We start from the raw sequence: 27,177 nt of genomic DNA, 5'->3' as shown, positions 1-27,177 counted from the left end.
CTTTGTTTAGATTGTATGCTACCGTGAACAGATTTTTAATGTGGAAAAGTGGTATATAAATTTTCAAATTAAATTAAAATTTGAAGTGTCTAGCCCATAGTGCTTTATCAACTGGCCAGTTTCTTAGATCAACACTTCCTACTTTGATCTTATTCCTAACTTTGTTTTTGTCTCTCTATATTTACATTTTGTTAATTTCAGTATTTTGGAATAAAAGGGGTTCAGTGGGTCCCATTTGTTAAATTCTTCTTCAGTGTGTTCATTCTTTAGCTATTCTTGATGAATTGATTTTTCATGTGTTGGTGTGACATCTGTATGGTATTTATATAAGGATCGGCACAAAAGCTTAACTGTTGACATAGATGCATATTGGCTGGAGAAGCTTTCAAAAAATTAAAATGATAAAAATGCATGGGGAATAAAATTAAAGCCAGAACAAAATAGTTACCATAATAACTATTTTCCCCTATAGTAGAGCATGACTGAGGAGAGTGGATCTAAGGAGGTGGAGTCTATTGACTTGTGTTTCTCTAAGGAAAGAATACAATTGCTGAATGTAATGTGGTTAGGCATCATGTTACTATTTGCTTTTTCCCTGGAGACCAGGAAGATTACACGTGACAGCTGCTTTAAGTCATGTGTCCATGTTTCAATCTGTCATATTTGAATTTGAAGGTTTTTATAAAATCTGTGGGGGTAATAGTCACTAGCCAGATTGCAAAGTTAGCCAGATAAACTTAACTTTGGAGGGATATTCAGTGGTGCAGCTGCACTAATGAATATAGCTGACTATCTTAAAGGTAGCCAGATAAGTTTATCTAGCTGTCTTAGGACTGCTCTACAGCATGACCAGAATTCCATGGCTAAATTACTGGCTAAACCTAAATGTCTGAACTTAATTCCGCCCAGGTACACTCCTGGAATGCTGCTTCATAATCTGTCAAAATTTTAGATGGATAATAAGTTATCCAGCTAAACTTTAGCCAGTTAAGTGGCCAAAATATTGAGAAGTCAGCATTTATCTAGATAACTTGTGAGTTATTCAGCTAAATGCCACCCAATAGTGACTCTTATGTGTTTGTGTAATAGACAGATCCTGATTTACCATGTTTTCCCACCAGACATAAGAGAGCACATTTCAGCAACTGGCAGCACTAAGATGTTAGTGAAGCTGTAGTGCTTTACATCCTCCTTGTACAGGGACCATTAGGCTAAAAAAAAAAAAAAAGCACAGCTTAACCATTACTAGTGATAAGCAAAGCATTCATCCAGCTTTTCTAGTGTGAGCAGTTCTAAGAAAGAGCAATAGAGCATGTGCTTGTAATACATCATGTGCCAAACCAAACGACATGTGCTCTGCTCACCCACCATAGAATCTTTTTCACCTCTTACCCTTTTGAGAGACACAATGAAGAGCTTTCATTGTGCGCTGCAGGCAGGTTGCTTTAATCAGCTTTCTACACAGTGTTCAAAACTTCACGCGAGTCAGGCAGCAGTGCAGTATCCAATTTCCCATTTTGTTTTAAGGATGGAAAATGCCTGATCATCTTAATACCATTATATAATAATATGAATTGAATACTGTATCGCTTTTGTTTTACATGGCCAGCCATCTGCGAGTGATATGCGATTCCTGTCCTTGGGCACATCAGGCCTTTCAAAACTTGAGTTGGGAAGTTGTGGGTTAAATCCTACATGGAAATACAGACAGATCACAATATATGTTAAAAGGAAAAAAGGTTTCCTGAGCCTAAGTTATGTAGAACTGCAAAGCCCCTGATTGACCCTTAAATGTAAGAGCAATGATAGTCTGGGTATAATTTTTTTCTTCCAAGTAGATAGCTAGTGGCCTTGCCTGCTTCTACCACTGGAACTGTTCTAAAGTTTCCAAAATGGGGAGAGAACAGCACTCAGACAGGTCTACTTCAGGGTAATTTGCTACTAAGGAGGAAACTGGAAAATTATGCAAGACATTTGTATATTCATGCTGTAAATTTTCATAAAATTAGTTCGTTCCCTACATGAAATATTTAAGAAATATCTTCTGGGGTCCTTAAGTATGTTGTCTGAGACCCTTTCACATATTAGTAGGGCTTAATTTTTTACCAACAAGCAAGCAAAATGAGGGGACAGTGCCAAGGAACCCTCTTGGAAGAAGGCCATCTGTCTGTGGACAGTTTAGACCTTAACTGGCTTTTGGAAAAATCTGATGATGGGGACAAGTTTGATGGGGAACACTTCTAGTCTAATTTTGTGTTCCCTTAAGATTGGGAATTAGCCATGACTTTTTTTTTCCACAACAGGCCAGTCTTATTTCATGGCCACAGTGTCTGGTTGTTTCTCAATATTTCCAGGTATACACTAGAACGCAGGAAATAAATGTCTTGCAAATGCATCAGGAAGCAATTGTACTCAGAGTATTGTTTGTAATTTGTTTCGCTTGTAAATTAATTTTGACATTGCAGAACGTTAGGTCATTTTTTGAGCCATCACAACTGAGATTTTTCTTGGATTCTAAAAAACTGGATTTGTCTTGAGTTATGCGGGCATGATTAGCATTGGTTTGATATGATGCCCCCCTTCGCTATAGAAACAAGAAAAAAGAAAATTCTAATATATAATATTCAACTATCTGAAATGTTCCTGAATCCCCCTCCTTTTTGTGGTGTATGACAAGAAAAACAATGACTGATAATTTTTGGGTTATTATTTCTGGATGTTGTCTTTGTTTTCTGGTGCAGGTATTCTTGTAAGCCTTGAATTTGAATACAAATTATAATATAAAAATAGAATAAAATAACATAAAGCAACAAAATGTGATATTGAAAATGACTCCACTTTCCTTCCATTCACAGTATATTTACAGGAATCTTTCCCTCTAAGCTCCCTAAGAGGGTCTCATTGTATAGGGGTCAACCAGAACCAGTGTTCTCAATCCAGTCCTCTGGGACCGCCTGGCCAGTCTGGTTTTGAGGATACCCCTTAATGAATATGTAAGAGATATATTTGCATGCACTGCCTCCAAGGTATGCAGATATATCCAATGCATATTCATTAGGGATATCCTGAAAATCAGATTGGCCAGGTGGTCCCTAAGGACCGGTTGAGAATCATTGGACTAGACCTCTTTAATTAAAGTCATAATAGCTAAAATAGCATCTATCTCTAAGCTCTTTAATTTAAAATTACTATGTCTTCAGAGCAGTTTTAAAAGTGGCTAGATCAGAGATCACATCCCTTGGGACTGAATTCCATATTCCAGGAATCGCCAAAGAGAAACATAGTACCTCTAACATACTAGTTTCATACTCCTTACTGGTGGTCTACAGAGATACCTCTCATTCTGCGAGTATTAAAATCTAGGGGAGTATCGTACAAACGTTTTCTTCAGATAGAGGAGACCCATTTCATGTTAAACTCCAAAGGTTAAAGTTAAAGATTTAAATTTAATTTGTGCTTCCAGTGGAACTCACAGTACCCTTAAACCCACTGCTCCAGTTTCGGCGGGTTCAGTTTTACTTTATTCTTCTTCATCGAAGCGGACATCATCACGAGACCCATTTAATTTCTGAATATTTTGGTTTTGATCTTTTCCCACAGGGAGATTAAATTGCATATCATCAGCAAAATACAGAAAAGTAAGCCCCAGATCGCTCATTACTTTTGCTAATGATTTTACATTGAAAAGTGCAGGGAAGAATTAAGGAGCCCTGCAAGAACCCACATATTAGAAGACATACTCTAGAGAAAGACCCATCTACAATCTTTTCAATTCTCTCAGAAAGAAAGTTCTAAACCATGACAAAACCGGTCCATTTAGCCCTAAACTGGTCAGACACTCAATCATAATATTATTGGTCTATAGTATCAAATACTGCATTCAAGTTGAGTAACAGCAAGATGGACTCAACCCCTTTATCATGTGAAGGTGATCAATAGTTTCCACTAATCCTGTCTCAATGCTATTGTCTAAAACCCAATTGATATGTATCCAAGGCATTTATTTCATCCAAATATGCTTGCAACTATATAGATACTGCCTTTTCTAAAACCTTGACCAAAACTGGCAGGTTTGACACAGTACACATAGTTTTAGGGTCCTTTGCATCTAATTTAACCTTTTCCAAAGTGATTTTACTACTGCTTCCTCCACAATAAGGGGAACTGAACCTTGTAAAGAAGCATATATTATTTCCTTCAAAGGCTGTAGACATACCTCTTCCAAATTCCTTATAATATTTTAAGGACATGGTTCCAACTGCGAGGTTTTTGCTTTCACAAGGACAGTATGACAGTTACTGTGGCGGGGTTGAGATCCCTTAAAGTCAGTAACAGACAAGGTACTTGGTACCGCCACCATTGCATACTCTGTGTTACCGCTTCCTTTGCATAGCTGGATTGCAAAAGTATTTTTAAGCAGTTTAGCCAGCCAGCATATCATGACTATACTGAGATTTTTAATGTTTTTTCTTTCCAGCATATGATCGCCGACACTGTACGATCACTGAGGTATTGTAGGAATAATCAGTTTGGTAAGTAATAAACTTTTACCCTTCACAGACTTTGTTGCTCTTTTTTTTTTCACAAGTAAAGGGATGTGCTGGGGGTGGAGGTGGAGTGGACGAAGTTTTCATAACAGTACCTACCCACAGATCTGTAACTCACTTTGGGATGGACTTAAGGATCCATCAGAACTAAAGAGCAGAGAGAGCCTGCAAGTCAGCCCGCTTGCACTGTTTTGGCATAGCGCATCATTTGGCATAACATAGCGCACCTTTTGTCATGACGCTTTCATTTCCTGCACATTCTGCAAATCAAGAAATCGCCTCGATAAAACCATGCAAACAAAAATCTTCAACAAAAAACACCAGGGGAGTGTTGTGCCATCCTTAAAATGTAGCCATTGTGTGCAAAGGTCCCACAGTGTGTTTTGTACAAACTGAGATGTGAAAAGGAAAAAATAGCTTTTATATTAAATATATATAAAACTTTAATTAAAAACTGTTTTTTTCTGTGATTTGTGGCTTAGTGTGCACAAAGAGTAGAGAAGTGACAAATTTTGTATCCAGAGCAAAAAAATAAAATACAAGAAGTTTTACCTTGCCAAATTATTTGCAAAAAAAATTGTTACTTTTCTGTATCTTTAACCAGCAGTGTAGCCAGAACTGACATTTTTTTTGAGAGGGAGCCCAAAAGGTGGGCACTGGGGCATCCCTCCCAAGCCCTGCCCCCATCCTATGTGGGTCTTTATTTATAAATTTATAAATCACACTATTAACACTTCTAGGTGGTAATACATATCATTCGTAACTCACATATCACCTATAATAATAAAATAACACATAAATAAATACAAACAAATAAAGATAAATTAATAAAATCAGTACATTAATACTTAATACAATTTAGTCAAATTACAATACAATAAGAATACAACAATTACAACAAGTCTGGCAAATCTGGCAAAACTGGTAAAACCTGACTGGACTCTAACTAGGACAGCTCTCATAAGCTGAGTAAAATAAGTGAGCTTTCAACAAAATTCTGAATTTCAGCATTGAAGATTGCATGTAGCTCAATAGGCAAACCATTCCACCAAGCAGGGCCCATTTTGCAGAACAATCTAGATTGTGATTCATTCAGCCTATATTGTTTAAGAGGGGGAATTTCCAATAATAACATGCTGCAGATCTCAACAATCAACTTGGTGGATACGAAACCAATACAGGCAAAAATTATATAGGTGCTACGACATGCATTATCTTAAATACAAGTAACAGTACCTTAAACATAACCCTGTATTTAATTGGGAACCAATGCAGATTCCGCAGCACAGGCGTCACATGCTCCCTGAGAACAATTCCTGTGACCACCCGTGCAGCAGAATCTGTACTGTCTGTAAGGCCCATAATGCTGTTTGAGGGACACTTTACAGTAATCAACCACGGATGTTATTAATGCATGAATATCCTAGTGATATTAAGTCAAAGGAACCGAAGCTTAAAAAAAATAAAATAAAAGTTAAAAAACATCTGCCCGCCAGTCAGCAGGTTAGAAAAATGGATGCACAGTTTTACTGGCGTCTGTTTTCCTAGCCCGTGGCTGTCAGCGGGTTTGAGAACTGACGCCAGTAAAATAGAGCCTCACTAGGATATTAAGTCGGAGGATATACAGAAAAGCAGTATTTTCTGCTTTTCTGTACACTTTACCTGGTTGCTCAGAAATTAACACCTACCCAAGGGCAGGCATTCATTTCTGAGTGTAAAATGTGCAGCATGGCCGCACATTTTACTTTCAGTGTCCCGGGGATTGACTATTAGCCTCATCAACATGCATTTGCATGTGATGAACGCTATTAGTTTTCAGGGGGCGTTGGCTGCGCGTTTTCGACATGCTAAACCGCTTACTGTATAAAGGGTAGTAGACGCATGTCGAAAACGTGCAGCCAATTGTAGGGTAAACGGTGCTCTCAGCCAAGCGCACCTTACTGTATGAGCCTGAATGTAAATAGACTTCCACTCATCTCAGGCATTTCTGAAATTTTAAGGAGCTGAGAAGAGAGAGAATAAATAATTACCTGCCAAAAGTAAATAGAAAGACTTTGATGGCTTAGACTTTTACATGTCTAACCCAGGGCAATGGTGTTTTCCATTCAATGTAGCCCCCTTAAATGCATATGGGATCATGGACCTATAGTGATTCTAAAGTCTCCGGGTCCTCTAACTGATACACCTTTAAGAGGCTGACTCAGATGGAGCATGACTCTGCTGCTAGGAGTGGGAGCCTGAGCCAAAAGTGAGGGGATAATGGCCACTGAAGTCCACTCGCAGCTATGCCTCTGTTCCTAACCAAAAGAACGTTCATTCTTTCTTTGATGGCATGCCAGGATCCAGCGTAGTCTTTCAGGGAGCCTTGTGTTCTGCCCTCTTATGGAGCCTGACAGGATCCATGCCCTGGTAGCAGCCCTCCATAGGGTCAGAGAACAGCACTAAAAAGCAGCCCTGACAGTATAGGCAAATTCAAAGCTGCTAGAATTCACCCACTCCTGAAAAAGGAGTTGTTAGATACTAACATACTAGCAAATTATAGGCCAGTTTCAAATTTAGCATTCATCTTTAAAATTATAGAGAAGATAGTATTTCATCAATTAAATGACTTTGGGGGTCATTTTCAAATGCTTATTGTATGCGATAGCATGCTGGGGGCGGAGTCGGGGCGGCGAGAGGAGGAGGCGGACTCCGCGGTGTCTTCGCTGGCAGCGATAAGGTAAGCTACGTATCATCGCCAGTAGCGCACCCAATAGCGCCACCTTTCACGGTGGCGCTATTGGGTGCGAAAGCCGGCAGCGAAAATACCGCAGTGGTGCGAAGGCTGCCGGCTTTTGCAGGCCCACCCCCCATTTTCACTGGATTCACCATTCTGCAATAGAATGGTGAATCCAGGCCTTTGTTAACAAGACCAATCTCCTACATCCTTCACAATCTGGCAGGCGTAACTTACAGAACAAAGGTAGGGGGGATTTAGGTAGGGCTGGGGGATGGGTTAGATAGGGGAAGGGAGGGGAAGGTGGGGGGAGGGAATGGGGAAAGCCATCTGGCCTCCCCTAGGGCTCGGCGCGTGCAAGGTGCACAAGTGTGCGCCCCCTTGCGCTCGCTGACCCCAGATTTTATAACATGCGCATGGCAGCGCGCGCATGTTATAAAATTGGGTGTACATTTGTGCACACCGGGTAGCGCGCACAAATGTACCCTATGCGTGCTCCTCTAAAAATCTGCCCCTCTGTGTCTTGTCATCTGGTTATCCACTCTATCTGTCCAAAATGTTGGTTCTTCATTCTTCTACTCAAACTCTCCATTCATCACAGACTGGTTATCTCTACATTCCATCACCTTCAGTTATCGCCTCCACTAGAGAATCCTCAGTGGCTATCAGGATTCTCTCTTCCCCCTGATATTTGCTTACAAACTGATTATTATTTAAAGTTTAGGAAAGTAGTGAACACATGGTTTTTTCATCAGGCCTATTGTGATGATAGTGCTATAGACTGCAGCATTTCCATCTTAAATTCAGGCTCATCTAATGTTAACTGCTACCAGAGGAAGCAGCATTTTCTCAGGTTTAACGGCTTGATATTCTAGTTTGATATTAACAACCTATCATACCAAAGTTTTTTTTAATGTTTATTGTTACCAGTTGATTTAGTGTTTATTATATAGTAACTTGACTTATTACTTGATTATGAATATGCTTTTATTGTACTATTGTCTGGATTACATAATTTTACAGGCAGGATATAAAATTTGAATAAATTAAATGAAATGAAACAGGCCAAAGGTAATTTTCTTTTTCGGGTGTGTAGAATACTTTTTCTTTTTTGGGTGTGTATTTTAATGCTGAAGCTTGTCAATCTGGCTAATTCATTTAAATGCAAATTTTAAAAGTATTACACAAGTAGCCACTATATGAGTATTCCATATGTTTTAAAAACTGCAAATATGCCTGTATATTCACTTTCAAACATGAATATGCACATGTAAAAATGAAGCAGTCTAGGGGCATTCTAGGGCAGGGACAATACATGTGATTATAAGTTCCATACGCATGTATCTTTTCCAATTTACACATCCCGTTAATTATCTGATGTAAGTGATAAAACATGTTTATTGTGTAGTACTGACTGGGGGGTCAAATCTGGGTAAACGGGGGGGGGGGGGGGTGAATTCAATATGAAGAACCAGGAGGGTCTCACTGACCTGATGAAGAACTGGTTGAACTGGTGGACTAATTGGTAAAACTGATAATTTCCTTGACGTGCAATTGTTATAAAATTGGCCGAGTTACACACGTAAATTGGGACTTATGTAAGTCCTCATTTACTTTCATGCATAAATTATATTCGCATATATGTTTAAAATAGGTAGGTAATGCATGCACATTCAGGGGTAGATTTTAAAAAAGTGCGCCTTCGCGTACTTTTGTTGGCGCACCAGGCACAAACAAAAGTACGCTGGATTTTAGTAGATACGCGCGTAGCCGCACGTATCTGCTAAAATCCAGGATCGGCGCGCGCAAGGCTGCCGATTTTGTGCAGCCGGCGCGTGCCAAGCCGCGCAGCCTGCCTCCGTTCCCTCCAAGGCCGCTCCAAAATCGGAGCGGCCTCGGAGGGAACTCGCTTTCGCCCTCCCCTCACCTTCCCCTCCCTTCCTCTATCTAACCCACCCCCCTGGCCCTATCTAAACCCCCCCCCCCACCTTTGTCGGGGGATTTACGCCTCCCGGAGGCGTAAAACCCTGGGACTTACGCGAGTCCCGGGGCTCTGCGTGCGCCGGCAGGCTTATGGAAAATAGGCGCGCCGGCGCGCAAGGCCCTGCTCGCGTAAATCCGGGCGGATTTACGCGAGCAGGGCTCTTAAAATCCGCCCCTCAATGTATTGAAATCTATGGGGCAGATTTTCAAAGACTACACGCGTAACCTGAGAAAATATGCCCCTGTGTGTGCCGAGCCTAAGCCCCGGGACACGCGCAAGTCCCGAGACTTTCAAAAGTGGGCAGTCTGGGGGCAGGTCCGGGGGCGTGATGGCAGTCTGGGGGCATGTTCGGGGTAAGGGGGCGGTCCAGGGGCGGGTCCTGGGGTGTTACAGCGGTCCGGGGGCGTGTCCCGAGCCCTTCTCCGTTCCGGCCTTGTCGGGGGTTCACTCGCCGGCAGGCTGCTGGCAGGCATAAGAAATAAAATAAGGTAGGGAGGGATTTAAATAGGGCTGGGGGGTGGGTTAGATAGGGGAAGGGAAGGTGGGGGGGGGGCGGAAAAAAAGTTCCCTCCAAGGCCGCTCCGATTTCGGAGTGCTCTGAAGCCGCTCCAATTTCAGAGCGGCCTTGGAGGGAACGGGGACAGCCATCAGGGCTGCCCTCGGGCTCGGCGCGTGCAAGGTGCACATGTGTGCACCCCCTTGCGCGTGCCGAGCCTGGATTTTATAACATGCGCGCGACATGTTGTGTAGCAAACATAAACCAGTTGTATGATTATGCATGTATGTGAAACGCGCATGTTATAAAATACGATAGTAAAATTGTGTGCACATATATATATGCATATATGGGCATGCGCTTGCATCTTTCAAAGTTATTCTCCCTATCAATAGGCTGATGTGTCTCTTTAACATGAAAATTTGACCAGTTTCCTTTATAGATGATTAATGCTTGCTGACTGTTGTAACAAATCCATGGCTTTAAGAGTTTTAGCATGCGGTGTAATGTCTTAAAGGACAGCCTTAGAATTCTGTTTGCCTTAGTTGTGAAGCCACTGAGAAATTAACCTTTAGTTTAAATATCTTTATTAACAACACAATAACAGTACAAACATAACAGTACAAGAAAAATAGTACTTTTCATCAACATTGCTCTTCCCTTCCTGAGCATGTTATAATATTAAGAAATAACACCATTCTACAAGTTGGATATCGTGTTCTGGCATACCCAGCCTGCTCAAGAAAAAATAAGCTTAGCCCACCTGTCCTGCACCAATCCCTCCCCAGTTTCTACAGCTGTCTCTATAGGGATGATTTTCCATTATGGAAAATTCATTGACATGATTCGCATTCACAGAATGGGCCAGATTTTAAAAGGGTTATGCGTGCCGGGCCTATTTCGGAGCGGCCTGGGAGGGAAAGGGGGAAGGCAGCATGGCTCGGAGTGGGCTCGGCGCGTGCAAGGTGCACAATTGTGCACCCCCTTGCGCGCGCTGATCACGGATTTTATAACATACGCGAATCTGCGCGCACGTTATAAAATCGGGCATACATGTGTGCGCGCCAGGTAGCGTGCGCACAAGTACGCCTGCGCGCAAGCTTTTAAAATCTACCCCAATATTTCCTTGAACTTGGCAAACAACTGCTTTTCTTCACAGGCTTACTATAGCCTTTAAATTTGTTGTGTCTTTTTGCCATGGATCTACTCAGAAAGGAAGCAAGTATTGGAATGACACCAAGAAGAGGTGACGTCAAGTCTAAATCACTGAAAAACAAGTTTACTTACCGTAAACGTTGTTTCCATAGATAGCAGGATGAATTAGCCATGCTGTCATGGGATCTGTCCATCAGGTCCGGGAGGCGGAGCTTGATAAAGCAGAGGTTGATTTTTTGTATCCTCTGCGGCTGCGCGTGTGTTCCCGCGCAGGAAGTTCCATTCTCCTCAGTCTGTGATTAAGCAGTAATGGTATTAAGTATAATGTGATTGCCAGGGAGGAGGGTGGGTCAGCATGGCTAATTCATCCTGCTATCTACGGAAACAACGTTTACGGTAAGCAAACTTGTTTTTTCCCGTCGATAGCAGGGCTAAATTAGCCATGCTGTCATGGGAGTCACAAGCTCCCAAACGTGATGATAGATGTGGCAATCACTTGGTGTGCTCTGCTGCAGATTGCAGGACTGTTTGACCTAAACTTGCATCTGCTGAAGTTTGTTGATCCAGGCAGTAATGCATAGTAAACGTGTGTAAGGAAGTCCAAGTAGCCGCCTTACAAATGTCTATGGGTTGTATGTTCTTGAGGTGAGCCCATGACGTCGGTAGGGCACGAACTTGGTGAGCTTTTGGCTTGTGCGAGAGAAGCTCATTTCGTTTGTCGTAACAGAATTTAATACATTGGACTATCCAGCTGGATATGGTACATTTCGAGACTGGTAGTCCTGGTGCTTTAGGATCGAAGGATAGAAATAGTTGCGATGGACGTGTTGAAGATGTCGTCCTATTTCTGTAGTAAGCTAGAGCTCTTTTACAGTCCAGGGTGTGAAGCAACGCTTCCCTAGGGGTTGTATGGGGTTTTGGAAAAAAAGTCGGTAGTTCTATACTCTGGTTAAGGTGAAATTGAGAAATGACCTTCGGTAAGAATGATGGGTGAGTTCTAAGGACCACTTTTTGATGAAAGAATTGTAAGTATGGTTCATAGTGCACTAGTGCTTGCAGTTCACTGACTCGTCTAGCTGAGGTGACTGCTACTAGGAATACCACTTTCCACGTAAGGAATTTCATGTGCGCCAATTCCATTGGTTCAAAGGGAGGAAGCATGAGTTGTTCCAATACGTTATTGATATTCCAAGGAACCTCTGGTTTGGCAGTGGGGGGTCTGATATGTAGTAGTCCTTTGAGGAAACGAGCAAGCAAAGGATGAGCTGCTATAGTGCCTTGATTATATGGCCTGTGGTAGGCTGCAATGGCACTGAGGTGAACTCTAATCGAAGCCGTGGCTAAGCCTGTTTCGAATAAGGTATGAAGATAGTCCAACAACTGTTGTGGTGAACAGTCCATAAGTGATAAGTGGTGGGCTACACACCATGTGGTATACCTTTTCCATTTGTATTGGTAATTGCGTCGGGTGGAGGGTTTTCTAGATTCCAGTAGGATACGTTGAGCGTTAGTGGAGATGTTTTGTTCTGTTAGTAACCACCTGTCAATCTAGGGATGAATGCAGTGGATGTAACAGCGTTCCCTGGTCCTGCAACAGGAGATCTGGTCGCTGTGGAAGTCGTATTGGTGTGTCGCTGGAGAGGTGCAGGAGGTAACTGTACCATGGCTGTCTTGGCCAGGCTGGTGCGATAAGGATCATTTGAGCATTGTCCATTATGCATTTCTGAATTGTTCTGGTGATCAAGGGAATGGGAGGAAACGCATATAGCAGACCCGACGTCCACGGAATGAGGAAGGCATCTTGCGCCATCCGGAACTTGCTTGGGCGAATAGAACAGAATTTGGAAGCTGTGCATTGAGTTCCGTCGCAAATAAGTCTATCGATGGCGTGCCCCACCTGGCGAAAATACTGAGTACCACCTCCGGGTTGAGGGACTATTCGTGTGGGTGGAAGATACGGCTTAATCTGTCCGCTCTCGTGTTTGCTATACCTGGCAAGTATGTGGCCTGGAGATGTATGCAATGTCGGTGCGCAAATTGGAAGATGAGTAATGCTTCCTTGCATAGGGTCCACGAGCCCGATCCTCCTTGTTTGTTGACGTAGAACATTGCCACTTGATTGTCCGTGTAGACCATGACTCTTTGTCCTTTTAGAAATTGCTGAAAAGCTTGGAGAGCACTGCGAATTGCTCAAAGTTCCAGTAAATTTATTTGCAGCGTTTGCTCTGCTAAGGACCAAAGACCCTGTGTCTCGTGAATCTCTAGATGTGCCCCCCAGCCCTTCCGCGAGGCATCTGTTGTTAGAACGGAGTCATGCATGGGCTGTCTGAATAAGGCTCCTTTCGCCAGTGTGGACGGGAGGAGCCACCAGGCTATGTCCTTCTTCATTTCTGTGGTGAGGGCAATTGATTGTGTGAGTGGTTGGTAATGTTGACTCCGTTGACGTTTGAGTCCCCACTGTAGCCGTCTCATGTGTAACTTGGTATTTGGCACTAGAAAATTGGCCGCTGCCATATGGCCGAGAAGGACTAGGATTTGTCTGGCAGACGAGGACGGTCTCGGTAGTAGATCGTTCAGAAGATTTTGCATTTGTGCTTGTCAGTCCTGTGGCAGATATGCCCTGGATTGGGTGGTGTCCAGGTAAGCGCCTATGAATTGTAGCTGTTGTGTCGGTTTCAGGTGCGACTTCCGGAAATTGACCACTAGTCCTAGTTGGTGTAAGCATTGAAGAATTTGACGGAGCTGACAGAGGAGGCGGTCCTGTGATGGAGCTACCACTAGCCAGTCGTCCAGATAAGGGAAAATTGTCATCCCTTGTTGTCGGAGATGAGCCACCACCACTACCATGCACTTGGTGAACACTCTGGGTGCCGCTGATAAACCGAAGGGAAGTACTCTGTACTGGTAATGTTGGTGTCTGTAACTGAAACAAAGGTACCGCCAAGAAGAAGGATGGATTGGGATATGAGTATATGCATCCTTCAGGTTGATGGAACACATCCAGTCGTTGGGTTGCAGTAAGGGCAGGATTGACTTCAGGGATACCATCTTGAATTTTTCTTTGATCAGGAATTTGTTGAGTTCCCTGAGATCTAGAATAGGTCGTAGGCCTTCCGATTTCTTGGGAATTAGGAAATAAGGGGAATAAAATCCTCGATTGTAGTTGTTTGAGGTTAGTTGTACTATGGCTTTCTGTTGACATAGGTGTGAGATCTCCTGTTGGAGTTGTGGATGATCCCGCATAGTTCTGATGGACGGGAACTGCGGAAGGCATGGTTTTGTTTGAAATTGAAGACGATAACCCGGACTCACAATGTCCAATACCCACTGATCTGATGTTATTTGTTTCCAAACCGAAAAACACGATTGGACTCTTCCTGGCGGTGGCAGGTGGAGTGATGGTGGCTGTATGTTCAAAAAGACTGTGTGGGTTTAGGGGCAGTCGATTGCTGTTGCGTTTGCTGCCGTTGGGCGCGTGGTTTACCCCTACGAGGGAGATGAGACGGTTGTAGTTGCGGCTGCTGTCTTTGATAGGGTTGGTATGTGTGGTACGTCTGAGATCGGTATCCTTGATACGGTCGGAAGGGTCGGCGTCCGTAGGAGGACTTACGCTGGAATGGGTAAAAGCGTTTGGTTGGATGGTAAGTTGCCTGTGTGTGCAGGGACTGTACCGCTAATGCTTCATCCTTGAGCTTACCGACCGTTTCCTGCAGTTTTGTTCCAAACAGATTGTCCCCTGTACAGGGAAGGTTGGCAAGTTTTTCATGGACATCTTCCCTGATGGAGCTGGAATGGAGCCATGCCATCCTGCGTGCTGCTATGGCTGTCGCGGAAGCTCTTGAGGAGGTCTCCATGCCCTCATAGACTGAGCGGAGGAGGTGTCTGGAACATTCTTCCATGTCATGTAGGGTTTGAGGTGGTTGTCCACCAGTGGTAGAAAGGAAGCCCTTTGTTGCTTGAATGCAGTCATAAAGGTACTGCACCATATAAAATTGGTGGTGCATGATGCGTGTTGTGAGCATAGCATTTTGATATATCTTCCTTCCCACTTCATCCAGATACTTATGGTCTTTATTCGGCGGATAGGTTGCGTGTAGTTTCGGTTTCTTGAACCGTTGCATAGCTGACTCCACAACTACTGATTCATGTTGTAGTTGCGGGAATGCATACGGAGTTTCTTTTTTTATTCTAAATTTGATATCCGATTTCCTGGATACTGCCTGTATGGTTTGAGGAGTCTCCCATGATTTTAAGAGTAGACGATGCAGTAGTTCGTGAGGTGGAAGTGTGGTAGGCTCTCCTGGAACATCAAAAATTTTTAACAGCCCCAATGTTTCAGCTCTGGGGTCTGGTTCTTTTTGAATTTGTAATTGTAGGATGTTCCCTATCTTTTCTAAAAACTTTGGATAGGAAAGATCCTCCGGTGGAGAATAAGGCTCCTGTTGTCCTTTTGGAGAGTCTGAGGGAAACCCGGTTGAAGAAGTAGGTGAATCCGAAAAGGAGTCGTAGGGTTCTCGTGACACGGAGCAGGTAGGTGAATGTGGGATAGCTCGTTCTGCAAGGGGAGATTGTTTCTCGCTAATATCGTCCAACGGCTCTGAAGTTCTTGGTTCTTGTGTAGACCCCGACTTATCGGTATCTATGATAAATGATGACTCTATGGCTTCGTAAAAACCTGACAAGGATTGTGATAAGTGCCAGAAGGCATACTTTGTAGCCTGCGGCATCAATTTGGCTGATCTCTTCTGCCTTTGTTGATCTTTCCGAGGACTAGGACTATAATCTGGTCATTCCGGTTCACTAGCCGAAGATGGAGAAGCTTGAGACGACGTGAGGCATATAGGGGAAGCATGTTCCCGATGATGGGACAATAGTGAGGACCTAGACGTCGAAGGACTAACTTCTGTAGCCTTGCGATGTTTAACCTTCGGGTCCTGGTATGGGTCTTGTATTCGTCTCTTTTCATGAATATTAGCATGAGAGTCAGATGGAGTATGAGTTCTTCTAGAACTGTGCGAAGATGAACTTGATGTTTTGTGTTTAGAACTCCGTGAGGTAGATCTATGGGTATCTGTTCTTTTACGTTTGTGACTAATCTCTTGTGTCCTAGACTCTTTCCGTCCTGACAATGAATATAAATGTGAACCTCCCTTTGTAGGCATCGTCACAAATGATCCTGTTTGCGCCCTCGACTGGTCCGGTGCCGAATGGCACGATGTTTCTGGGGTCGAACGGCACAGTGTTTCCCGTTCTGTCTGTAGTTGTAGTCCCGATGTTGATCGAGGTGAAGTCTATGGCGCTTTAGAAGTTGGGAGCTGCGCTTGAGTTTTCGGTGCCGTATGGTTTTTCGGCGCCGTATGGCTTTTCGACGTCCTGTAGCTTCCCGGCATCGTACGGCTTTTCGGCACTGTATGGCTTTTTGGCGCCATATGGCTTTTTGGCGCCGTATGGCTGTCCGGCGCCGTATGGCTTTTCGGCGCCGTGTGGCTTTTCGGCTCCATATTGCTCTTCGGCGCCGTGTGGCTTTTCGGCGCCGTATGGCTTTCCTGCGCCGTATGGCTTTTCGGCGCCGTGCTTTCCGGAGCCACATGGTCTTTCGGCGCCGTTTGGCGCTTCGATGGTTTCGGCGCCGTACTGCTTTGCAGGGTCAGCGCTGTGTGATGCATCGATTTTGGAGCCTTGTGGCGCAAGTCTTGCGGCTCCTGGCCCGCCATCTCTTGAGGCCTAGGGCGCGGTGATGTTGGCCTTGATCTTGGCGCCGAATGGCGCGACCTCTCTGTATGTCTATGAGGCAATCTGCCTCGTCTCGATTCCCGACTGGAAGTAGACTGACTGGACGATTTTCGGCGATGAAGGGTTGCAGGGCCCTGCTCCCCTGTTACCTGGCTGTCTGATAAAGCCTTCGGTGCCGATCATTTCAACCTGGGCCTCTGACGCCTCCGGAGTGCTGAGGAGCTCCCGCAGACGGTAGGCCCTCTGTCTTTTCGCTCTGGGCGACATTTTTGCACAATGTTCGCAATTTGAAACATCATGTGCGCTGCCGAGGCAACGGTAACACCGGTCATGGCCGTCCGTGACCGACATCACCCGATTGCAGCGGCAGCGTTTGAATCCTGATTTGGACATGAGGAGAGTGTTGGCTCCGCGTGCGATCGAAACAGACTGAGGAGAATGGAACTTCCTGCGCGGGAACACACACGCAGCCGCAGAGGATACAAAAAATCAACCTCTGCTTTATCAAGCTCCGCCTCCCGGACCTGATGGACAAATCCCATGACAGCATGGCTAATTCTGCCCTACTATCGACGGGAAAATCATTTATTATTAGCCATACCTTAAGAGATAATGCAGGCAGAAGTTTGGGTGAATTAAGGAAAGACTATTTGCAGTGGAATACAAAGGAGTAGAATTTTGATGCATAGGAATAATTTAATTTCTATCCATAGTAAGTACAGATAGTGTATAATTCCTGCAGAAATATTTTTTCCTGAAAACATGATTATTTTTCCTTCAACCTCTTGCAAACTTCAGCATTAATGAGACCCTGAACAATTTTCAGCAGCAAGCTTGTCATAATCTCTTGCTGAATTTGTGAAGTCAGCTTTCCTCAAAGTGTCAGAGTAGTAAGGCCAACTAGGTGAGCATGTTCCAAGGAAGAAAATGCAAATGAGACTAAAGCAGGTGATTCATTTTTCCTTGGAAGTGTCATCTCATTTGTGTAAGCACAACACAATGATTTATGTGCCTAATATGCCAGTGATCTGCTGGCTACATTGCAGATAGGATACAGTAACCTGGTGTCATGTGGCTGATTAAAGAGAGGAAGGATACATTTTGAATTGAAAACATAGAGAAAAGATATGATATGCTTCACTGCCTCTTTTCAAGATGTTGTCTTCGACTCCCATAATTCTCCCATTGATCGGTACATTGTGTTACACTTAATGTGTTAGAGTGACTATAACAATAATGAATGAGCCAGATGTGAGGTACTGTATGAACCCTTTGTAGCCAAAATTAGAATTTTTCCATCAGCACTCAACTGCTGTTAATGGGACATACAGCAATGTCGATTGTTAAAATTCTTTGAAATTTTTTTGTAGCACCAATATTGCTCACTCACTTACAGGTAAATTTTAAAAGGAGCGCACTTGCATCCATAAACACACGTATTGGGCAATGAGCAAAAGTACGCTTAATTTTATATCGTGCATGCAAGTACATGCGCATCATTTAAAATATCCCTACCTCACGTATGTATGGAGACTTTTCGTGCATACTTTTGTGACCATGGGGGGGGGGGGGGGGGGGGGGGAAGAGAGAGAATCTGACACTCTATATATCTCCCACTGTAAGAGGGGCACTTTCAATTCAGGGTGGGTTTTGGGGGATGGGCAGTGCTACAAACTCTTGCGCCCTAGGCAGACCAATGTAACACCGCTCCCCACCCAAAACCCACCCTGAGTTGAAAGTGGCCCTCTTCCTCTCCCCCCTTCTCCGGTGTTCAAGATCCCTGTGGCTCAAAATCACCAGACTTACGCCTCATCAGGACCAGTAGTAAAGTTACGCAGATGACATGGCTTGTGTTGCCATGTTCAGTCTTGCAAAATTCGGGGATTATGCGCATAAGTCTTGGCCCGCTCCCGGAACACCCATGCCTTGCTCCTTTTCTGCCTCCTTATTCTTGATGCGTGCACAAGTATGTACGCGCGTACTTCCCGACTTCTTAAAATTCACCTTGCTCACGCGCGGCCCACATGCGCGTGTATCGGGCCGTTTTTATGTGAGCAACACTTTTAAAATCTACTTGGTTTCTAATTTTTATTTTATCCTCTGTTCAGTGTCTAATTTCTGCTATTAGTGCTGATGTAAGCATAAATGCTGAGGCTGAAGTTTTGATTTGCAGGAGGTTTTTCTTTGGGAGATAGAGAAAAGTAGATTTTTAAATTTTCTCTCCCTTCCAGTCACTTACTCCCTATCAGTTCTCTTTCCCCACCTTCATTCTTTCTTCCGTGTCAAAACAGAGTGGATGACTGACTAGAGGAGAGTAACTACAGAGTTTATGTACTCTGTAAGGTGAGTTTTCAAAAAATAGCACTTGCACGCATAAAATAGCACCAAGGAACGTCATCGTCGATAGCAGTCTGGCCTTTGCTTGTCCTGTGGCCAGGCCGGGCATGCCATTGCCTCGTGTCCCGTCTGTCCGGGAAACTGCCGGGCCTAGGTTCTGTTGGAGGACTCCTCCTAGGCCTAACTTCTCCATCTCCTCCGCTGACTGTTCCCGTATCCATTCGGATAAACAATCAGGAATTCCACACCTTAGCCCTGGTAGACTCCGGGGCTGGAGAGAACTTCATTTTGAAACAACTCACCGAGCATCTATGGATCCCCACCATTTGCTGTCTGGTTCCCTTATTACTCTCGTCCATCCATGGGGAACCTCTGCCTGGTGAGGTCACTCAGACTACTTTTCCCATCCAGCTATGCACTGGAACCTTACATGTGAAGACTATCTCATTCCACATCTTGGATAAGACCATCCACCCAGTTGTCCTGGGATTCCCCTGGCTTCAGCAGCACACCCCACAGTTTGACTGGACTACCCTACAGCTTTCCCAGTGGGGCTCGGCCTGTCATCGGAACTGTTTGGAAGCCGTTACGCCTTTACCTTGCATGACGACCGTACCTGCTCTGCCCGTTCTGCTACCGCAGAATATGCATCCTTTGCCGACGTCTTCTCTAAAAATGCCGCAGACACCTTACCACCTCATCACTCCTACAATTGTGCGATTAACTTACTGCCCAATACTGAGCCTTCACAGAGTAAGACCTACCCCCTCTCTCAGACAGAGACCCAAATCATGTTGGAATACATTTGGGAAAACTTGGCTAAAGGGTTCATCCGACCCTCCAAGTCTCCAGATGGGGCAGGGTTCTTCGTCGTGTGAAAGAAGGACGGCTCACTGCGTCCCTGCATTGACTACCGAGGCCTAAACGAGATTACCGTCAAGGATCGCTACCCTCTGCCACTCATTTCGAGAACTTTTTGACAGGCTTCAAGGGGCCAATATTTTTTCTAAATTGGACCTCCGTGGTGCTTATAATTTGATCTGGATCCTGGAGGGTGACGAGTGGAAAACCACTTTTAACACGTGATGGCCACTTTGAATATCTGGTAATGCTGTTCGGCTTGTGCAACGCACCCGCGGTATTTCAAAACCTGATGAACGAAGTGTTCAGAGATATGTTGTACCAGTGTGTCATCATATATCTTGATGACATCTTAGTCTTCTCTCAAGACATTCAAAGTCATTGCCGAGATGTTTCCCCAAGTTCTACAATGCCTGTGAGATCATCAACGTTTCTCAAAGCTCGAGAAGTGCTCATTCGAACAAGAGTCTGTTCCTTTCTTGGGCTACGTGGTGTCCAGTCAGGGATTTAGGATGGATCCCCAGAAACTGAAGTGCATCCGCAATGCACTACTCTGCATTGGCTCCAGCTACTCGGGTCTCCACCGGAACACTGCAGCTACCTGTGAGTTCCTCCTCGGGGTTGCGCCCATCTCCTCGCCAAGACTGGCTGCGCTTGCTTGCTCCTCGGGCTGCGCTTCTATTCAACAGAACTACCTAGTTCCGCCCTGCTCTACGGGGCTGGACTCCAGCTTGTTCCTGACTGCCAGCTGTCCCGTTCCTCAGGTCAGTCCCTTGCTATATCACTGGCAATACCTCCGTTCTCTCGGCTTCTGCCTATGTCAGCAGCTGGGTTTCAGGACTGGACTATCCTACCCTGTGGGTGGTCTACGTCTCTTACCTACGTCCACCATGCTGCAGCTCCACCCCGTTGGGGTGACCTCCCGGAGAACCTCCTGCTTGACTACCCATGCCTACCGCTCTGCAGCTTGCCTGATGCCTCTCTCTCCAGGGACTCTCTCCAAGAACCACCTACAGCCTACCACCCTGCGGGGGTTAGCTCCTGGCCCCTGGAGCCTCTCCACCGCTGTGCCTAGAGCTCTCTGCTGTGCCGATATCTTGCCTCCTGATGGCACAGACCTGTGGGGCTCCTCCCCACAGATTGCAACAACTCGCACCTCGGGCCAAAGGTCCACATACCCACAAACCATAACATATTTTGGAAGCAGTGAATCCTCCATTTGAGGCTAGATTTCCTTCAGCTCCTTGCTCAAGCATTCAGAGTACTGGTGTCTGCATGAAAGAGTGGTAAAGGAAGAGAGGGACAGGACTAAGATTTTTCTCGATTTCTAGGCCTTTTCTCAGACTGAAGAGCAAAAAGATTGAGATTCTCTTCAGCAGAGCCTGACCACCAGCAGTTGGTTCAGCTCTGCGGCACTCATGTCAGGTTTTCAACAACAGCTTTGAGGAGGTGGACTTTAGTTCATCAATTCAAGTTCCTGTCCATGGTCTAATGTACTTCTAAAATTATATGAACCTTCTCGACAGTTGAAATCCTCTCATCTGGGGCTACTTGATGTTCCCTCAGCCCAAGCTGCTCTTCTCACAGTTACCTTTTCAGTAGCATCACCTACCCTTTGGAATACCTTACCAATGGAACTCAGAATGTCTGATTGTATTAAGAACTTTTGACACATTCTGAAAAACTTTGTTAAAACAGGCTTTTGGATAAGAATATTGATATTGGTTCTCCTGTGAAAAACATCTATGTGCTGAATTATAATTTTGTTCATGATGTAAATATGTTTTTGATAGGTTTTGTATTATCTATGTTATTGGTGAATGTTTTATTTTGTACATCACTTAGGCCATCAGTGTTAGGCGATAAATACATTTTAATAAATGAAATGAAATGAAATCTTCTCCCAGCTTTGATCATAAATAAACAGGGAGCATTGCTACACCTGACCATCAAGGGTCTGGCCCTTGGATTTAAGGGGATGTAAGGTAACCTCTTAGTTTCTCAAAACATTCTAGCTTCGAGAAAGGAATCCACCAGGAGATGAGGGAGGTTTTTCATCTGGTGCGAGGGCAAGGCCTTAGATTCCTTCTCTTGTCTCACACAAATATTGTTTGAATACTTTTACAACTTTCTGACTCTGCCCTATTAGATCTTATCTCAATGTAATGGACATTTATTACCAACAAGTAGAAGGGAGCACCATTTTTGTATAGCCTCTAGTTGTCAGATTCATATAGGGATTGCTTCAACTAATACCTCCCATCAAGCTTCCCACAGTGCCATGGGAAATCAATGTAGCTTGCACCCAGCTGTTGAGAACCTTTTACAAGCTGCTTGATGATTGTGAGCTCAAGTTCCTGAAATGGAATGTAGCATTTTTTATGAAGTTACTGTAGCCTGCAAAGTTAGTGAGCCTGATTTATCTACCTTATATTAGCTTTCACAGTAATAGGTTACTGCTTCGTATTTGGGATATGCATGGTAAAAATGATCATTTGTTATGTTTTGATTCAAATATTTCCCATATTTGTTCCAAAATATTCATTGGTTCCATTCATTTTTAGAGATTTCTGCACATAAATGCTCTGAAAAGACCATAGGGCTTGTCAGACTTTTCAGGTTTAGCAGTTGGAATAAAATAGGCAATACATATCTCTACAGTTCTTGCTGCTCAGCTTCAGTTTATATTGAGAAAGGTTCTGCATCAATTCTAAACTTAACATATCAGAGACTTTGTCTTGCTTAGGTATATTAATAAAATTAGCTAGCTAACTAACCCCATAACTTTAGAAGATTACATTGCATTTTACCCTGAAGCAGTCTCTGAGGAGGAAGTCTCTGTTGAAAGGAGCAGGTGTTCTTGGTTCCAGTCGCTTGCTAGGCTAAGGCTGGTCTAAGCCCTGGAGAAGAAAAAGGCAGGTTCCAGATGAACAGCCAGGAAACAGCAGGGCTTCAAACATGCGCAAAACACCGGAGCTCATCTGTTTCATCACAAGGAAGAGCAGGGGGTATGGGTTTGGGCATCTTCTTCAGGTGTTAATGGTTCTTCTTTGCCGGTCCCATGAGCCCTCTCCCTGGCTGCTTTTAATAGGCAAGGCATGAATGTTTAATAAGCTCATGCATAGTCAAGCAGCAGGATGGATGAGGTCATTTCTCCTTTCAGACTTCTGGCCCCCTTTCCCATTGGGGCATCACTGCTCCTGATGTGTGGTGACTCCGGACCAGGATATGATCTCAGTTCTGCAACCTCTTGACCTGCGAGCTGTCTTGCAGTGTCAACTCTTTTCTGTGAGCTGACCTGATAAACTTCCCTTTGGATAGGTTGTTTTTTGTCCCCTGTCCTAGGCAGTCTTAGCTTATGTTTGTGGAAAGAAGCTATAGCCCTTAAGTTAAATTGGTAGATCAGATAGCCTGGGCACATATTGTTATTCTGGTCAAAAGTTCCTCATCTTGTTTTTCTGATGAAACTTATATGTCAGCAACCATCTTATGAAGTCGGCATCCTCTTGTGGGGTCTGTATTCATATTTGGTTGCTTTCAGTGATAAAAACTTCTGATACCTCCTACAGTGGGACTGTTTATTCAGCACAGTCTCTTTGAGGAGTAGAACCCAACTTCATCCACCTAGGGCCATTTTTATAATTTCAGGTTTCTTCCTTAAAAAGCAAAAATACATTGAAAAAGTGGGGTTTTCCCAAGAAAAGTACTTCTCAGTGGTAGGCAGTTCTTATTTTTTCCTTCTTTTTAGTTGAAGACAGTCCTTATCTAGGGAATCCCACTTGTGTGATAGTGAACTTATTGTCTTCAGATCAAGTGAAGTTGCTTACCTGTAACAAATATTATCTGAAGACAACATCTCAGCAGTCTCTCCCACAATCAAAGATAGAATCAAGGAAGGCTATGGCAGCATGGAAAATACTGTGCATGAGCAGAGGCCCTTTTGCCTTTTCCAGAGAGTTCTGGAAGTTTATGTTCATATGGCACTGAGTATATTCATGTGACCCTCTTGAGTGATTGGTGAAATGCTGTCTTCAGAGAATATTTCTTACAGCAAATTTGCTGTACTTGTGGGATAACTTGAATTGTATTTATGGCTCTTGTATGTTGTTTAACTGTTGTAAAATTATTGATAATACTGTTGTATATACAGCACTATGATATAATTCATGAGATTATAACTTGCCATTTTTGGATATGTCAGGTGGTTGTGTAGCCTCCAAGGGTACTAATAATATTTTACTTCAGCTTATGCTCAGAAGTTTAAAAATCTTGTGAGAAATGTGACCTCTCATTTATTTATTTTTTCTGTTCTTTCAATATTAGGCAGTGAAGTTCCTCAGAAAGAGCATCAAGAAGTAAAGTCCTATGTTCACCACCTGCACGTCATTGACAGCCAGCAGACACTATTTGAGCTTTCTCACAGGATAGAGCCTCGAGCATGAGCACAGTAACCAACGGGACTTTCGAACTGTGACATTTTGAATCAGGCAAATATTTATGCCAAGCATGTTGCAAATGTTTTACTGAGTTTTATCAGTAGCTCTCAACACTTCCATAGGAACATCCTGCTAAAGAAGCAAAAGATGCCATTCCCAACAGGCCAGGATTACGTCGTTTCCATCAGTCTCCAGAGGAATGGTGTTCTATAATCTCAAAAGCTTTGCTGTGTATTAGTATACTGCCTGTCCAGTCTGGTGTTCGGGCCTCATGAATGTAAAATACTGTTCAAGGGAAACGATGATACAACCATCACAGTTCATTTTAGCAAGAAACAGAATGTGACCGAGGGGGTGAAATGATAACACTTTAATAATGATAGGCTCCCAAACAAACATGTTTTCTCCACTTCCAAAAAAGGGACAAAAACGTCACATTTTCCAGCCAGCTTTAATACCTATATAACTCCAATAGAGAATTCACCATAGTGCAAGGAAATATCTGGCATTAAGTTATGCTATATTTTATTTTCCTGGATACAATTAATGAAGATTATTACACTGGGAAACTGCCAGGAAAAAAATTGCCTTAATTATTAAAACCAGGTGATTTCTTTACATTTGGCTTACTTTACATATAGTATTTCCAATTCATGACTCTGCCAGAACCATGTACTACTGCCTTTACCCTCCTCAGATTAACATGATAACCACTGTAAAGTGAAAGCTTTCACTGTGCAACCACAGCTACCTGACGGCAGTATGGGAAGAACTCAGTTAAGAAAAAGATGACTAGGGAAGGGTTTCCTTGTAGTGCAGTGTTTCCTTGTGCAAAGTGTCTGGCTAGCCCAAGAATAGTGCTGCTGTCCCCTCATTCTCCACTTGTATATTTCCAGCTCCAGGGTCCATGCCTTCTGCCACTTGTAAATTATCACCATTTTAGGTGAACTAAAGTGACAATGGTCAGTCAGCATAGTTACTGGAATGCATGTTGGATGCTCCCTTTTCACGCCTTGCAGAAAATATTCTATTTCAGATTTCTAGTAAAACGCATTCTGCCCTGCTGGTGCTTCTAATGCACAGATAGCGCATAAGTATGTTTTTCGAAAAACAGTAGAGATCTTCTAGTTGTAGACCCTTAAAACAAACCTTCCCATGTTTATATTGCCAAAGGAATAAACTTTCTTCCTTGTGAGTGAGCTGCTCCAAGACAGATCCAAAGGCATGTATGGAATACCCCTAGCAGCAGATATTAAAAGAAAGCAGAACACCTCCAAGGGCCACAGATAGCAAGGAAGCAGTTGTTATCAAGGCAAATTGCCAAAGATTTTTATCAGAGGAAGAAGTATATTCCCAGCAGGCCTAGAGGCTAAAATCCCAAATGCGCATTTTGCTAGGGCACTCCCTCAGGGGCATTTTCTGTGACATCACTCCACATGCCAAATTTATTGTAAGCCACAGTATGACTGCATTACAGGATCTCACAACAGGCATCATCTTTTCTAATTTATTACAGCCAAGTTTATGCATTCTTTACGGCTGCTGTTAGAACTCCATTTCTCATTGCTCTCATTATTATTTAGACTTCTGGCATCTAAGGCGAATTTGCCAGTGAGCTTCTCTTTATGTGTATTGGGATCACTGCATATGTACCTTGAAGCTCAGGGTGCAGTGGCGTTTTGAAAGAAATGTACCCAGAGCAAATGCTCTGTATGTACGCTTATCACATACGAAGAGTTTAACATTCCTACTAACTCAGCATCTGCTTGGATCTTCTGAAAGTGATTAAAGTAAAAGGTGACCTGGAAACAGCCATGTCATGATATGATCTCCTATCTAGAACAGAAAAGCAAGTTTCAAAATGTATTATGGGAGGTGATTCTTTCAAAAGATGTACACCGGTACCCTCCCAATCCCTATCTGTGAAATATTGTAAACTTGTAACATAAAGCAAAACAAATGTTTCTGATATGTATTTGCTTGCATTTGATATTTTCAAGAATACTTTAGCTGATAATATTTTTTTTAGTCAAAAAAAAAAAAAAAAAGAACAGTGAAACTCTTACTGGCCATGAAGTAACATTTCAGATTCGAGCCCTGTAAATAATTCTTTCACTCAAACAGACTGATCATGTTAAAACTGCAGCAGAAGTCTTAGCAAACACATTTTTGGATAACACACTTTTTGCCCATGACATTTCTCACTTCAGCTTGCCCTTTTCCATTATGTGATCAGGCAGATTTTGAACTCCCCCTTCTGAGGCTTTTAGTTACAGAATGTAGATATAAACTCATCACTTCCTAAAACCTACTATCAAAAATAACCTTGATAACACCCTCTTAGTCTGGTACATTATAGATGCAAGATCAGGTTCAGGGTTGTTTTTAAACTAATATTAAACATTTTTAAAATGTAGATGCCTAGCCCAGAAATTATAATAGTATGCAATATAGTATTTAGACAGTAAGAACTGGAGGAGAATCTTGTGATTCAGCTCTAGTCAAGTGGATCCTTCAAATACATAATTGTCAAAGGAATGAACGTGTTAAAATAATTTTCCATGCATCAGACTAACATCAAGAGACTGCCCTAAAACAATTTGAATTAAGTCATGGAGTTGTCCCTTTTATACCTTTTTATGCCTTAGTGTAATGACAAACTCCAGTCCTCAAATGCCACAAACGGGCTCTGGTGTTCAGGATTTCCACAATGAATATTCATGAGCTAGATTTGTACACGTTCAGTCCAATAGTAGGGGGAATTTTAGCTCACTGAAACCAAGACCTATTTGTGGCAGTCGAGGACTAGAGTTCACCATCAGCTGAAGTCTGCAACATGACAGAGTTCTCCCCTCCCTAAACTGGACAAGGAGATAAAACCGTGCAAGAAATAAACTCTTACGGCCCAATTT

At 43.4% G+C, this 27,177-nt stretch overlaps 1 protein-coding gene across 3 annotated transcripts in view; it reads left to right on the top strand.

The window, feature by feature from the left end:
• Positions 1-26,316, top strand: part of RAPGEF5 (Rap guanine nucleotide exchange factor 5) — a 490,380-nt gene extending 464,064 nt beyond the window's left edge. For all 3 annotated transcript variants that reach the window (XM_029589067.1, XM_029589066.1, XM_029589068.1), the window contains 2 exons: positions 4,478-4,532; positions 24,153-26,316. In XM_029589067.1, the coding sequence (XP_029444927.1) occupies positions 4,478-4,532; positions 24,153-24,271 (174 nt within the window). In that variant the 3' untranslated portion in view covers positions 24,272-26,316. The remainder of the gene's footprint in view (positions 1-4,477; positions 4,533-24,152) is intronic.
• Positions 26,317-27,177: the final 861 nt, after the last annotated feature.

Source organism: Rhinatrema bivittatum, chromosome 2 (genome assembly GCF_901001135.1).
Source record: "Rhinatrema bivittatum chromosome 2, aRhiBiv1.1, whole genome shotgun sequence".
In the NCBI taxonomy this organism is placed as follows: domain Eukaryota; kingdom Metazoa; phylum Chordata; class Amphibia; order Gymnophiona; family Rhinatrematidae; genus Rhinatrema; species Rhinatrema bivittatum.
Note: the sequence above shows the minus strand (reverse complement) of the source record. Positions and strands in the feature narration are given on the sequence as shown.